The sequence below is a fragment of the Mastomys coucha genome, unplaced genomic scaffold (genome assembly GCF_008632895.1).
Source record: "Mastomys coucha isolate ucsf_1 unplaced genomic scaffold, UCSF_Mcou_1 pScaffold6, whole genome shotgun sequence".
NCBI classification, from domain to species: Eukaryota; Metazoa; Chordata; class Mammalia; order Rodentia; family Muridae; genus Mastomys; species Mastomys coucha.
In genome coordinates, this window is record NW_022196912.1 from 95,363,869 (window position 1) to 95,380,232 (window position 16,364).

Genomic DNA, 16,364 nt, shown 5'->3' on the forward strand with positions numbered 1-16,364 from the left:
TATAACTAAAGATGCTTAGGTCCAGATCAGCGGCATTCTGGTTACTTTTCATCTTCAAGGGATGGAGTGTTTGGACTTCTCAAAAGAGCTCGAGGCAGAGGTGTCTTCTCCACAACAGCTGTCGTCATCACTGATATTTTCCAGTTCAATTGAATTCTGTGGACGTCAAACGTCCATTTCATCTTGAGTAGCATGTGAAGCAATGGCTCTTTTATGATCTCTCAGGACCATCAAGAGAGAGATAACAGCATTGCCTCCTTCTTACAGTTGAGAAAGATCAGAGATATGTACCAACATGATTGAAGTTGGTGGGCAGTAAACACTTTTGCCACTCATTCACCCAAAATCTTACCCCGTCTTCTGTGAACCAGAAACTGATATAGTTTTCTTAAGACACTGTGAACTTCTTATTTAAGTCCAACAGGCACACAGTCTGTTTGAACCATTTAAAACTCAATGGACAGGATTGGGAATGTAGCTCAGCAACAGAGTACTTGATTAGTATATGAGTGTACCTTCAGTACCCGTCATTGTTTTAAAAAGTCTCTATTAGCCTTCAAAAACTCTTAAGAAATAGGAGTAGGAGGCAAAGGTAAGAAGTTTACAGTTTTGTTGTTTAGGGTTAAGACGCTGTGGTGAAAGAACTTAGTATCTTTACCTGCTAAATGAGAGCCAGGTTGGTTGTTCTCCAAAATGAGTGGCAGAACCCATTGAGACCTATTGTCCCTAACCTACCACTTAAGTGGTTGACAAATACGTAAACTTGCTCAAGACTGGGAAATTCAAAGGAAACATGTTTCACTCCAACTGAAAAGTTTCCCTGCAGTTCAGAAGTTGGAATTCAGGAGCCCAGGAGTTTAACAAAAAAGATTTACTCATTATATACTAACTCAGAGCTTGGCTGATATGCCAGCTGTTTTGTTCTGGGTGTGTAAAATGACACTGGATTCCCAAGAGGCTTACAACAGGTAGAAAATATAAAACATGTAGGTATACAAGTTGCCTGGTTCCATTAAGGGCTTGGCAATTCCTAGAAGAGTTGAGACAAGATCACTGTGAGCACGAGGCTGGGTTCAGAGAAAGTCAGGAGGGCCACAGAGACAGCAATGGCTTTTCTTTAGCCTACAGGTTCAAACAATGGAGCTTCCCACCCCATGGGCTGCCTTCTGCCTACTGCCAGCCTCCCTATCGCTGCCAAAGGCTCTCTCTCTCCAAAGCCTGTCTGCAGGTTGCTCCAAGAAGTGAGTGCTGCAAAGGAACAGCCCTCAACCAAAGACTGCTGTGAGCAGGCCTGTGAGCAGCTCAGCTTCCTGTCCTGACAGAACTCGGATGCTTGTGCTCTATAGCTTCCCCCTCAAGGGCAAACTCAAACGGCTGGTAGCCATAGGCGTTCCTTGTCTTCCACACTACCCTGCTCTGCTGTTGCTCACTGCATTTCCAAAGAATTAGTTGCACCTGAAAACTGAACCTCTAGTAAAACAGGAGGAGGGAGCCAGTACACAAAATTACTAATTACACACATGCATGTATACATGTATGTTTGTATGGATGGAACAAAACTCGCTAGTCCATATCTCATTGTTTCTTGTTCTATTTAAAAGAAGCCGTGAACCTAACATCAAATTCCTGCTCTCCCCCTCTCCAAACCTCACTAGCCTAAGCAAAGAAAAAAATGCATACTAGGAACAATACCACAAGGCTATACTTATCAGTTTTATTTTACTGAAGGATCAGTACTTTCCTAATTGCTTAGTATTCACTGGGGCAGAGCCCAGGACTGTTAAAGGGGCTGACTGTCCAGACAGAACGCTGACTGAGAAGGCAGCCTCAGAAGGAAGAAAAGCCAGACTTAAGCCTGCTGGCTCTGATATGATGGCTCCCCAACACAGAAAATGCTTGGGGTGCTTTAAATGCTTTTGGGGATAAAGCAAGTTCTGATAGCTCTTCCCCTTACAACTTCTCTTCCATCTACCACAAGTGAACTGCTTAGGATAATTTCCGGGGCGCTGGGGTAGGGGTGTCTCCACCCACTGACATCTAGCCAGACTGTGTAAGTGCTCACCAACACTGGAATTACAAGATGCCCTGAGGAATTCAGTTATGGCATTTAGTGGTTGACAGTTGGATTCTTGCCAACATTAACAGTTGGCTGCCTGGGATACTGTTAACTGTGAGAGCCTGAAATAAAAATGAGTTCATTCTTTTATTCTTTAAACAAATATTTATTGAGTGTCTACTATGTGTTAAGCACTGCTCTAGGGAAGGAAATAGAGAAACAGAAAAGAGAGATGTCCCTGCTCTCACAGAACTATCATCCTATTGAATGGGGTAAAATTATACACACATAATGTGGGAAAGGGGAACAATGTTAGGAACAAGAAACAAGAAATATATCGGTGAAGTTCGCAGGGGGTAAACGTTAAAGAAAAGGGAGTCATCTGAAGAGAGAAGCTGGGGTGGCTGGGTAGTTTGTTTCCCTTTATGTAAGGTGGTCACAGAAGGCTTCTCTGATAAAACTTTGCATTCTGAGCAAAGCCCTGAAGGAAATGAGGGAGCAAATTATGTGGATATCTGGGAGAAGACTCTTCCAAAAAGGGACGGAGAATTCTGGCATATTTAAAAAATAAAGCAGCAAACTGTGTGTGATGGCAGAACCCTGTAATCCAAGTATTCAGAAGGCTTTGACACAAAAGGTTGAATGAGGAAGGTCCTAGCTTAATATAGAGAGTTCTAGGACAGCCTGGGCTACAGAGTCAGATCATGTCACAAAGGAAAAGGCATAACAAATTAGGTAGTCAATGAGCCTGGGGCTCCACTCATGCTGAGCAGGAACCCCTCTCAACTGTACTCCTCCTGGCCTTTTAAAACTTGTTCTGAGCCTGCGTCTTACTAGTTTGCCCAGGCTGACCTTGAACTTGCCATCACAGGCCTTTTTTTTCAATGTGTGTAGATTATCATCTCAAGTGGGCCTGACTGAGGTAGTGACACATTTAACATCACCACAGGAAATAGAACTTCCTTTTCTAAGGTTGCCTTCTAGGTCTGAGCTGGTTGAAACCTCAGACTTAGCAAGGTTTGCCAATGGTTAGTGCTCAAGGCACTGAAGTCCTGGTGTGCTCTCTGAAAGCATTCTGCTGTAGAAACTGAACAAGAAACAAAAGACAAGAGAGCGCTAATGCCAATCACTCCCAAGAGAAAGCTACAGTACAAGCTCTCATTAACATTCATAATCATTTGTACTAAACCATAAAACTGAACTTCATAAAGCTGAGGTGTAATTTCTCTCTCTCTCTCAGTATTGCTATCTCTTTTTTTTTCTATATCACTGGGATTACAAGACTGGGCCACCATGACCCAGTTTTCCACATGGCTTCCAGGTGGTGTGTGTATTGGGGATCCTGATGCTTACACTTTACCAACCTAGCTCTCTCCCCAGCTCTGATCTTCTTCCTTTAACTTGATTAAAAAACCTAATTTCAATTGGGTTTTTAAAAATTATTTTGGTTTGCTGTAATTTTTTATTTATTATTTATTTATTTATTAATTATAAGAACACTGTAGCTGTCTTCAGATGCACCAGAAGAGGGCATCAGATCTCATTACAGGTGGTTGTAAGCCACCATGTGGTTGCTGGTATTTGAACTCATGACCTTTGGAAGGGCAATTGGTGCTCTTACCCGCTGAGCCATCTCACCAGCTCCGGTTTGCTGTATTTTTTAAAATAAGGACTCTTATATAGCCCAGGCTGGTCTCCAATTTGAAAATAGCCTTGTACTCCTCATGTTGACTTTACACCTGCCATTTCTCCATCCCCCTCCTCTCCTTCCCCACCTCTGTTTGAGACAGTGTCTCATTAGATAGCCTAGACTGGCTTGGAACTATCAGATCTCTTGTCTCCGTTCTCTTGTAAAGCTTCACAGTAATTTGCAGGATTTTCCCACAGTGAAGTTTAAGTGTGTGTGTGGGGTTAGGGACCATCTGTATCATTGGAAAGGTGTGTAGAACTCAGAGAACAACTTTTGGGAGTTGGGTCTCTCCTACCATGGATCAAAGAGAAGAAACACAGGTTTGCAGGCTTAGTGAGCCATGTCACCAGCCCCATAGTGATGTTTTAAATGTGAGCAATGGCCGTGAAGTCCTAAACCACAAATGGGAACAGAGATGTTAAACACTGGAATCTGGGGGTAACGACTCAGGTGCCAAACTTAATGCTACCTAGACCAGAAGCCCCTTACTGTGGCTCAGCTTTAGATAATAAAATGGGCTATCTGGGGTAAGAATGCATAGATACTGTTTGAAATTAGCTATCAAATTGGGTGTGGTGGGATACATGCCTCTAATCCCACCACTGTGGGGGCCCAGGCAGGAAAACTGATGTCCCAGGGCAGTCAGGGATACAGAGTAGACTCTGTGAGGAGGAGAGGGAAGAAGAAGAGAGGAATAAATGAACTGGTATTGTTTCTAGCCAGGTAGGTACATGAAACTGAATAACTTGCCTTTTCAGCCAGGCATGGCAATGTTCACCTTTAATTCAAGACCAGCCAGGTCTACAAAGTAAATTCCAAGACGGCCAGGGCTAAACAGAGAAACCTTGTCTCAAACAACAAGGGGGAAAACACCTGACCGTTTCTATGATAAATTTCTTATTTAACCTCATTCTTTGTTTTATTTTGAAGATAGGGTTTCTCTGTGTCCCCCTGGGTATCCTAGAACTCACCCTGTAGAGACCAGGCTGGCTTCAAACTCAGAGACCTACCATCACCTGGCCAATCTCATTCCAATCTCATGGCCAAAACTCAGTTCCAGGTCGGGTTGGTTATTGGTTGACCATTCCCTCAGTCTCTGCTCCATAGACAGGATACATTTTGGGTCAAAAGTTTTGTGGGTGGGTTGGCTACAGTTCCTATTGCTCCACTGGGATTCATGCCTGACTACAGGTCATGGCCTCCTCCTCAATGCTGTGTGTTACAGTTAAGGACGCCCCCATTGATTCTTAGGTGCCTCCCTTATCTCAGGTCTCTGTCTCTTCCTGGAGATGCCCCCTATTTCCCTACACTTGTCAGTTGCAGATTTCCATTCATTTTCATGGCCATCTATCTATCTCTTGTCCTTCCCCACACCTGATCCTTACCCCCCATTTCCCCCTCCTTCACCCAGTTCCCTCCTTCCATCTGCCTCTTATGACTATTTTATTCCCATTCTAAGTGAGATTCAAGCACTCTGGCTTGTGCCTTCCTTCTTGTTTAGCTTAGCTTAGCAACCGGCCCAACTTGAGACCGATCCCTTGAGCAAGCACCAATCCCTGATACTATTAATGATACTCTGTTATGCTTGCAGACAGGAGTCTAGCATGGCTATCCTCTGAGAGGCTCCACCCAACAGCTGACTCAGACAGATGCAGACATCCACAGCCAAATGGTGGATGGAGCTTGGGAACTCTTATGAAGAATAGAAGGAAGGATTGTAGGCCCTAAAGGGGACAGGAACTCCACAGGAAGACCAACAGAGTCAACTAACTTGGATCCTTGGGGATCTCAGAGATTGAACCACCAACCAAAGGGCATACATGGGCTGGACCTAGACCTCGTTGCTCATATGTAGCAGATGTGCAGTTTGGTCTACATGTGGGTCCTGAACAACTGGAACAGGGGCTATCCCAAAAGCTGTTGACTGTACATGGGATCTGTTCTTCTAGCTGGCCTCAGTGGGAGAGGAAGTGACTAGCCTCACAGACACAATGTCCCAGGGAGGGGAGGATGCACAGGGGTATCTCTACCCACTAAGAGAAGGAGAAGGGAAATGGGGGGAAGAATTGTGGGAGGGAGTGACTAGGAGGAGGGTAGTGAGCGGGATGTAAAATAATAATAATGACAATAACAACAACAACAACAACAACAACAACAACATATATACCCATGCCCCCCCCCTTCAAAAAAAATACCTCAGTTCCAGCCAGGTATAATGGCATACACATTTAATCCCAGAACTCAGGAGGCAGAGGTAGGCAGATCTCTGTGAGTTTGAGGCCAGCCTGGGCTACATAAAGAGACCCTTCCTCAAAACAAACAATAAAACCCCAAAATTTCAGTTCTTAGGACCCTTTACATTGTAAGGTGGAATAGAACAGGGAGATGCCAGAGGAAGACTATTTCAAATACAATACATAGGCAACAGTGTCCCCATTTCTCCCAAATACTTAGAACAGAGGAAAAGGAGAACCATATACTACCTTGGAGCAAAGGAGACCTACTTTGTCTGGCTTTTGAGCTAGAAGGATAACAATACAAAGCCAAGCATGGATTGTACAGTCTGTATTCTCCACAATCTTCCAACTAGTATCAAAGCTTAGCAGTTGTCCCAACAATGACTCATTTCATTGTTCACAGGGAAGTTTAACTTAATCCACTGTCAGTACACAGATACTAACTAGATCAAGTACAGAGGCTCAACAATCACTCCTTCACAATGAATGTCATAAGAAAGATGACCAAACACAGAGTGGCATGGGCTTGCTCGCCCTGATACTCTATAGGCTTGCTAACCTGTAAGGCAACAGTCACTCAGGCAATACTCAACTTTCTGGTGCTGTGATAAAAAGCAATGTTCGCACCATCAACTTCTGCTCATTTCTTCAGTTCTCTCTTTTAAAAACACACACACACACACACACACACACACACACACACACACACACATTTTAAACTGTGTCTATGTGTGAGTGCAAGTGCCTGGAGGCTAGAGGAGTCAGGTCTCCCCAGAGCTGGAGTACAGGTGGCTATGAGTTGCCTGCTATTAGCAATGGGAACTGAACTCAGGTCTTCTGGAAGAACAGGATGTGGTTTTAACCACTGAGCCATTTCTGTAGCCCCTACTTTTTCATCTCTTTCACTTAAAAATGTTTTAAGATATATATGTATACAAATGTTTGGCCTGTACTGTGTAAGTATACCATGTGTATGCATCAGATCCCCTGGAACTGAAGTTGTAGATGGTTGTGAGCTACTACGTGGGTGCTGGGACTTGAACCTGGGTCTTCTGCAAGAACAAGTGCTCTTAACCATTGAGTTATTTGTAATGGTTTGAACAAAAACAGCCTCCACAGGCTCATATATTTGAATACTTGGTCTCCAATTGGTAGAACTATTTGAAAAGGACCAAGAGATGTGGCCTTCTTGAAGGCAGGAAGTAGGCTTGCTTATGCTCTCTTTCTCTCTTCCCTCCCTCTCTCCCCTGGCCCCACTACTTATGGATCAAGAGGTGAGCTCACAGCTGTTCCTTCATAATACCATCATGAGCTCTAACCCTTGGAAACTATAAGACACATGAATCTCTTTCTTTTATACGTTGTCCTGGTCATGGTGTATTAGCACAGCAATAGAAAAGTAACTACGACACCATCTTTCTAGAGGTCTTCTTCATCTCTTAAAACTTTGTCTAGAAATGTCTTTCTGTTTGCAAGGTGCTTTTATTAGCTGAGAAGATCATCCAAGAATCATCAAAGACAAACACACACACACACACACACACACACACACACACAAATTTAGTGTACTGAATGTTCAAAGAAAGATCTAAATTAGGCTGCCTATAGAAAAAATTATTTCAGGGCTGGCAAGATGGCTCAGCGGGTAGGAGCACTGACTGCTCTTCCGAAGGTCCTGAGTTCGGATCCCAGGAACCACATGGTGGCTCACAGCCACTCGTAATGAGATCAGACGTCCTCTTCTGGTGCATCTGAAAGAGAGCTACAGTGAATTATGCCGGAGCGAGCCGGCCAGAAGAGGTCCTGAGTTCAATTCCCAGCAGCCACACACATGATAGCTCATGGCTATCTGTACAGCTACAGTGTACTCATACACATAAAATAAAATAAAATAAATCTTAAAAAAAAAAAGAAAAGATTGGCATGAATCTCAGAAGAGACTTTGAACTTAAAAAGAAAAAAAGAAGAAAAGAAAAAATGATTTCAAAGGACTATCTGGAGTACAGGTAAATTCCTGGCAGCTACATTGTAAGTTTTACATAATTTTAAAAATATGGTTATAAACAAAATATCTGAGTTAAAAGGAAAAAAAAGTCAAAAGGTACAAGCCACCCACAGTCCAATTGATACTCAGAATAGGTCTCAACAAGTCCTTTGGTAAAAGAGAAATCTTTTGCTTCTCTCTTGACAGTTATGTAGATGGATGAAGGGGGGAAAGACAGGCACACACAAAAATGTGTGTGTGTGTGTGTGTGTGTGTGTGTGTGTGTATGTGTGTGTATGTGTGTGGTATGCTTGTCTGCATAGCTCTCAAAATTCCCTATCATCTACTGAAGGAAACATATCAATCAGTTACTACTTGATGTGTGCTGATCAACTTAGTTCTCTCCAAAGGTTCCTTCCACACTAATTGATTACTCCCCAGTAAATGGCACGTCTGTCTAATTAACCATATTGACTAGGCTAGAAAAACCAGATGGCTCTGTGGCCAGGATCAGTAAGAAGAGAAACAACTATTTTTATTCAATTAAACACAGTTCTTTAGTTTCCCTGACCTTTGTCAGAAGGGGGGAAAATAAGGTAGTATAACTCTGAGAGAGACTCTTTAGAGGTCATTTCTAGAGAAATGTCTGCAAGCTGTATAAATACAAGTCTGCTTATACCATCTATAGTACAGTACTACCGGCCATGATGTTATCAAAAGCAACAGAGCAAGCTTTCTCTTGAAATGGGCAAGCCACAGATTTAACTGGTGATAAGACAAACAGAATTGCATTGGCTTTGAATGAAAACATACCCATAGACATACCCAGAAGAAGAGAGCATATGCATACGTATGTCCAGAGGAAGAGCATATATGTATATTCACATGCAAGACCAGGAGTATATATATGCATATGCATACCAATAAGAATAATGTTAGTTCTACATGTAGCGTTATATTATTCTTGTTTTGGATCACTTCCCATTTCAGCTCTATTAAAGTTCTGGAATTCTTTGGTTTATTAATAACTAAACTTTATGAGGTATGAGTAGGAAAAATATGTTAATAAGGAAATATTCCATAACAGCAGCCAATAATATTCAAATACTCAGCAGGGAAGAAAAATGTTACAAAGCTCTGTCCAAATCAGCAGCAACTGCTATAGGAAAGTAGCCTGCTTTACTTGAAGGCAAGAATTTATGGAAATTCATTTTGGAAACCCAGATTTGGTCTAAAGAGCTATTAACCAAATGGCATCAGTACCTAGTCTTTCTCCACGGGCCTCAGCTCTGATATTCAGGGACTGGATTATCTCACTCCAGATATAGCCATTGTTCAAGCAAAGGCTTTAAGCATTTTTAAGAAGATGAGTTCCCCTTTTCTCCAAAGCTTTAGCAAGCACGAGAAAGAAGCAAAGCTATTGACTGAGCAATATGATGAAGGGCACTGGGCAGGAACACTATGGCCTGTCTGGCTTTGTTAATGTCTACTGGGGTTTCCAAGTAGATCCCGGCTCCCAGCTAGGGTTGTGCATTAAAGGAGAACTATCATCAGAGCACAGCAATGTCACTTATTCCTAATCTAAGAATAAATCCAGGGACCTCATGGTCTTTTCAAACAGTTACTAACCTGGCCACCTCTAGCATGCTTTCCATGATTTCTAAGCTCTTAAACTTGAAATCAGTAAATGGACTACAGGATGAACCTCATCCAAGGGAAAAATTCTTTGTTGAAGATTGGTAGTAGCTGAGCCTCCAGGCCCCAGCAGTACTGTGAACCCTTAGGATTATCTACCATACTATCTTTTATGCACTTTCTGACAGTGTTTCTGGCTTCCAGATTTTCAAAAAAGCCCAAAGTTTAAAAGAATTCAAAACAGCTGATTTAATCAACAGGTTCTCTTCAATCTACCTTTCCCCTTTGGTACTGTGGGTTGAGTGTTAGGGCCTTCCACGTGGAGGGCAAGTGCTCCATCACTGGACTACATCCCTCCCCAGTCCTCCTCTAACTTTTTATTTGGGGATGGTAGAATCAGTCTGCTTCAGTCTCTGCAGTAGCTAAGACTACACTGCACTACCAGACCTGGTTAAATCAAAATCCTCTAAAATTCACTTACAAGCCATACTGCATATGCCTTTAATCAGAGGCAAATGATTCTCCATGACATTCAGGTCCCAGGGGCTCCACAGAAAACCATGTGTCAAGAAAACAAAACAAATAAACAAATATATAAAATATTCACTCCCTAGTGGCTGAGGAGATGGCTCAGTAGGTAAAAGCGTTTGCCATACAAGCCTGATGACACAAGTTTGGATCCCCAGGACCCATATTAAAGTCACCCTTTAATGCCCAGAACACCCCTAAAGGGAAGCAGGAAGCGGGAACAGAAGACACTACTGTCTTAAATGTACAGAGTGAGGAGATCCCATCTCAAACAAGACGGGAAGGTGAGGAACAACATGTGAAAGTTGTCTTCCACATATGAGCATACACATAAAACAAATAATTTAAAAATCCACTCCCTAAACAATACATACAAGGAATTCATCAGCCATATGCTCTTTCTCATTGGCCCACAAAGGCCACTTGCTCTCAGTAATATGGAGAAAGCATGATTATGAAAAAAGGCACAGTCACAGGCAAGGGTATGCGTTTAATCCTGGCTAGTCCCTCTACTGACTCACACTGCAAGTCACTCTGGGCCTCCCTTTCAAGGAGGATGGAACCAACTATACCTAATGGCCACTACATGGATTCAAATGCAAGGAGGATGAAACCAACTATACCTAAAGGCCACTACGTGGATTCAAATGCCAGAGAAGATGAAATAAGGAAGTGAAAAAATTAGCCAAAAGCCATAAAACAAATCAAAAGGATGGAACCCAAGAATTCTATCTTCCTATAGAAAAAGTGTATTTTTATTTCATATGAAAGAAAACATACCACCTGTGGAATCCTCAAGTGAGTGTCAGCAGGGTTCACAGTGTCATAGAAAGCAGAGCTACAGTGTGGCAGGGCAGTTCTCCTGTTGTTGTCATGTAGTAGTCTCCCTCCTCCTCCTCCTCCTTTAAAGATTTATTTATTTTATGTATATGAGTACACTGTAGCTGTCTTCAGACACACCAGAAGAGGGCACTGGATTCCATTACAGATGGTTGTGAGCCACCATATGGTTGCTGGGAATTGAACTCAGGACCTCTGGAAGAACAGTCAAGGCTCCTAACTGCTGAGCCATCTTCCCCCACCCCTGACCCCCCTCTCTTTTCTGGCTGTCCCGGAGCTCACTATGTAGACCAGGTTGGCCTGGAACAGAGAGCTTGTCTGCCTCTGCCTCCTGAGTGCTGGGTTAAAGATGTGTGCTGTCACTGTCTTTAATCAGTATATTTACTAATAGTAAACCTATACATACATTCTTGCTGCTCCTCCTACACATACACATAGACAGCATCAACAGAGAGAGGGTGAGCAGCGATGTCAGGTCTAAGGCCAGGCCACATCTTTAAGGACACTTTGTCAGATTCATGGATTCATTCACAAATCAGCTCTTTGGAGGAGGGCCAAATGATTTCATTAGCATGATTTTGGGGGCCCTTGCCAACTGTCACAAGAAAGAGATCCCAATGCTCAGTCACCCAGCTCTCAGCCTTTTCAACTGCATTTGGTTATATTTTTCTTTCCTTCTCTATTCCTCTTTCAGGAAGATATAGAGACAAACAGGCCTAGAATTAATTGAGACTAAAAAGGGAAGATTTTAAAATAATCAGCATGTCCATTTCTAGATATACAAGCTGCTTGCATGAAAAACTGGCTTCTCAGAAACCTGAGCACCCTGCTGGACCCAGGCTGGGACAAGAAACACTTAAGGAATGGTGAAAGAAGGAATAAACGGCAACTGCTGCTTTCTTAGTGTGTACGAGAAAGTTAGCAGTGGAATACTAGCATTCTCTCTAACCTGTTAAGAGCTTTGCTTGCCTACCCGGTGTGTACATGGGGCTGTAAAGCTTAGAAGACTGAATGTAGCCTGTCCAGCTTCAGAAATAAAAATCAAAATGTAAGGATGAGTGAAAGCAGAGAGAGAGAAATGGGGGCGCAGGTGGCTTCTGGGGGAGGAATGCTGACTCTGGGACTAGAGGTGTACTTCCTGAAAATCAAGTCCATTGATGGACCTGCCCATGCCTGTAGCTCTTGATGCTCAAGGGAGGAAGCTGAAGCTGGAGGATTAGTTTAGGCCCAAAGTTCATGGTCAGCATGGGCCACATAGTGAGAATGTGTCTCAAGAAGAAAAAAACAAGTTCAAACCTTTTGTTATTACTGATACTCAGCTGTCTAAATGTTACTGTCACTTAATCTAGAGGTGAAGATGGTTAAATTTGGATAATTCAGATATACTGGAGATAAACCAACCGATGCACTGGTAGCCTAAAGCAGGAAAAGCGGACTATATAGAGGCTTTGAATGAAAATCAGGCCGGAGGACTGGCCCACCAAAGCACCTGGAGCACAGTAAATGCTCCCCAACATCTGTTTCATTACTTTAAAAGGCATAAAGCTAGGAAGGCTGCTCTCACATATCCACTATTTTAGACAGACTATGAATCCAAACATGAGATAAACAACCCTGTGGAGTTAAGACAGGGGTCTCATGGTGGCCTATATCAGAATATAGATAGTTCACAGATTCACTCTATTTCTACAATTAGTATCATTTTGCTACTGTAATTAAAATCAAGAAAAATCTACCTTTTTTTAGGTCAGATCCTTAGCAACACATCAGCCATCATGGCAGTGATAGGCTGAAACTGAGTGGAAGCCATCCCATTTTGCCAGAAGACAAACTTTCCAATTAAGTGAAGTTTCCTTTTTGTATACACCAGACAAACTCACTTATTTTGCAGTCTGCCATGCTTCTAAGAGTCTGAGTTGCCTTGCTCAGCTATAAACACACATGCAGCAATCTGGGCACTTTACCTTTCTTAACCTCAGATTTCTCAAAAGAAGAGTTGGTTCAAATGATCTCAGATAGCTTTGTGGTTAGAACTTAGAAGACACAGGTGGACTCCACATTATTTCATATTTTATTCCTTGAGTGTAATTTATCAAAATATTAATTTAATTTGAGGCCAATGAACTATCTAGTGAACCTAGGATGGTAAAAATTAAAAATAAAAATAAATGCAGGCCCTCTGGCACAATAGCTAGATACATTTGTGGGGCCTGACTAATCACCTTGTAATTAAAAGCTAGAAGGCCGTCTAGATAGGTGGGGTCATCCACGTTTATTCATTCCTATTATGGAAATCCCCAAATTCCTCTCCCATTACCTAGCCTATGACTCAAGGAAGGCTACACAACACAGAGTCCCAGGCTCTCAGAGTAGAGACACAGGAATGATGTCAGATACAAAGACCAACTGAGTAAAGTGGCAGCTGTTGTGACCCTGCCACTTATATGGCTGAGACCTTAGGATTGCAAGTTTGAGGCCAGAGTGGGCAATGGGGTTGAGACCCTGCCCCAAACAAATAACTTAAAAGCAGCAGAAAAGGCCAGGCATGGTGGAGCCATTAATCCAGCACTCAGAAGGTAGAGGCAGGAAGATCTCTCTGAGTTCAAGGCCAGCCTGGTCTACAAAGCAAGTTCCAGGACAGAGAAATACTGTCTCAAAACAAAACAAACAAAAAGGCAGCAAAAAGATCCTGTCTGGACTAGTCAAAAGCTGCCAGAATATAGACCACTGTGAAGTGGCCAATGCTGCATTAACCTTGACTACGGAAAGTCAGAGCCTATGAATGAATCACCTTTGAAAAAATATTTTCTATGACTAGGACAGTAAGTCTGTTTGGCACTTAAACTGTTTGCACACTTACAATTATAATCTTAACTGACTAGTTTTGCTATAAATCCATAAGAATTGCATGTTTCTGCCTCACAACTACTAGGATTAAAGTCATGTGCCGAGACTGCCTGGTGTAAATCCATTACTTAATTCATTCTATCAAGGCCGCTCTAAAAGTTGAGCAGGAAAAGCAATTATCAATCCTGACTGGCAGTTATAGAAGTTTCTGTCCAGAAGCTAGATAGTACCCATTGATCAAAGTACTCAAGAGTCACTCAAAAGATTCCTAGAGTGCTCTTACGGCATTCTAGGCCTTGAGACAAGACAGGGATGATAGCTTTCTTCCTAGTTCTGGAGGACTGAAAAGAAATGTCAAACATAAATCTATTTCCTAATCCACTAGGTTAGATGTCTCTGATAATCTGTAAGGGGGATACGAGTAAACTGAAGACTGACTCATGGCCAGAGTCAATAACTTACATCCTCTTTCATCCAAGAAAAACCATTTACTGCAACCAAAAACCAGAGTAATTTATCAGAGAGACTATAATGCCTACAATCTCTCCCACTAGGATAAAAGTCACAAATAATAACTTAGTCAAATAATTGATGAAATCAAAAGGCAATCAATGTTTTTTATCATTATATATTACTCTATAAGGTGAAACCAGTTGTATCTTCAAAGCATGGCTCTGCTCTCACAGCACCTGCCCCAGGGCCTATTGGCATGTCAGATAACTACACTTTAGATGACAGTTCCTCATTGCCACAAGCTCCTCTTTCTTTTCAAAATAGCACGTTCTTAGAATCTCAGAGTCCATTCACAAATGTGGTAGAGCTGGTTGCTTAGACCATATTGTAACTAGCCTTGGTTTACAGAGAGTGCCCTGTAGTATATGTACCCTTGGCACCCTGGATAAAGACAGTCATGAGGCAAAATACCAGAATAACTATTCCCTTCAATAGTTTCTCCTTCATGTGGTACAAAAGAGAGACTGAGAGCAATATAGAAAGACATGGGGATGCAGAAGGCGAAGGCACTGACCTGGTCACGATCCCCTGCAAAACAACAGCTTTTCATAGTGCATGAGTTGAAGTAACCCTGATTGTCGAACTGGAACACTGGCAGGCGGGAGTGGATGTCATAGAGGACAGGGGGCAGGCGGCGCCGCAGTGCCAGGAGTTGGGTCCCGTTGCTGTTGAATCGCACACTCATGGCACTCTGGAGAGATAGGTTGCCACCATAGCGCAGGAGAGAACTGCAAGTTAAAAGCACAAAGATCAGGTCTGAGGCAGACAGGATAAAAGCTTGCAAAACACACTCAATTTGCTTCTTCACATGTGTCCAGGCTATCCTGTAAGGCTTAAATCAGAGTTTCAAGCAATGGATAATTAAACGCAAGAGTATCTTCTATTAGAATAGTTTCTTGAAGCCAGGCAGTGGTGGTGCAGGCCTCTCTGAGTTTGAGACTAGTGTTGGCCTACAGAGTGAGTTCCAGGACAGCCAGGGATACATAAAGAAACCCTGTCTTAAAAAACAAACAAACAAAAATCAAAAACAAAAGAAGAGAAAAGAAGAGTGTCTCTTTGGTTACATTAAAATAAGTTCTTTAAAATGTCAGCCACAGGGCAGCTAATGACCCAGGTTCAATTCCCAGCTCCCACATGGCAGCTCACAACTGTCAGTAACTCCAGTTCCAGGGATCTGATGTACTCTTCTGGCCTCTGTGGTCACTAAGTACACAAGTACATAGACATACATAAGGCAGAATACATAAACATAAAAAGTAATAAATAACTACTTTTGGACCTGAGTTTGATCCTTGGGACCCACATGGTAGAAGGAGAATATGACACCTGAAAGTTGTCCTTTGACCTACACACATACACACACACACACATACACACACACCACAGAGTGGCATGAACACCAACACATATACAAATAAATAAATGTACAAAATTAATAGAAAAGGTATCAACACATCTTGCAAAAAAAATTACATTAAAATCAAAAGTTATGGCTGGCGGTGGTGGCGCACGCCTTTAATCCCAGCACTTGAGAGGCAGAGGCAGGCGGATTTCTGAGTTTGAGGCCAGCCTGGTCTAGAGTGAGTTCCAGGACAGCCAGGGCTACATAGAGAAACCCTGTCTCGAAAAAACAAACAAACAAAAAAAACAAAAAGAAAAAATCAAACGTTATTGTGTTTACCCATGTCCAACCAGCTACTTGAGAGACTCTGGAAAGGGAGTGGCATCTACCCCCAATGAATGGACAATAACCAATTTTTAAGCAATATATTTCTGTTTTGTACTAGAAACACGAGACTCATCAGTGTTTCTTATAGTAATCTTCAATAATTACAGAAGCATAAGAAGTACTTATTTTTAATGTTAAAAGATGAGCTGGTAAGTTGGGCAGCAGTAGTGCATGCCTTTACTCTCTTCCTGTGAGAAGCAAGAGGTTGGCAGATCTCTATGATTTCAAAGCCAGCCTGTTCTATAGAACAAATTCCAGGACAGCCAGGGTGACACTCACACAAAAAACCCTGTCTTAAAGAAAAA

The 16,364-nt window shown here is 42.4% G+C and overlaps 1 protein-coding gene across 1 annotated transcript in view; it reads right to left on the reverse strand.

The window, feature by feature from the left end:
- The window catches only part of Dcaf5 (DDB1 and CUL4 associated factor 5), a gene marked incomplete at its 3' end in the record, with an annotated part of 97,409 nt that overhangs the window by 33,439 nt on the left and 47,606 nt on the right, over positions 1 to 16,364 (reverse strand). Inside the window, exon 6 of the mRNA XM_031357729.1 lies at positions 14,845 to 15,058. Coding sequence (XP_031213589.1) covers positions 14,845 to 15,058 — 214 coding nt within the window. The remainder of the gene's footprint in view (positions 1 to 14,844; positions 15,059 to 16,364) is intronic.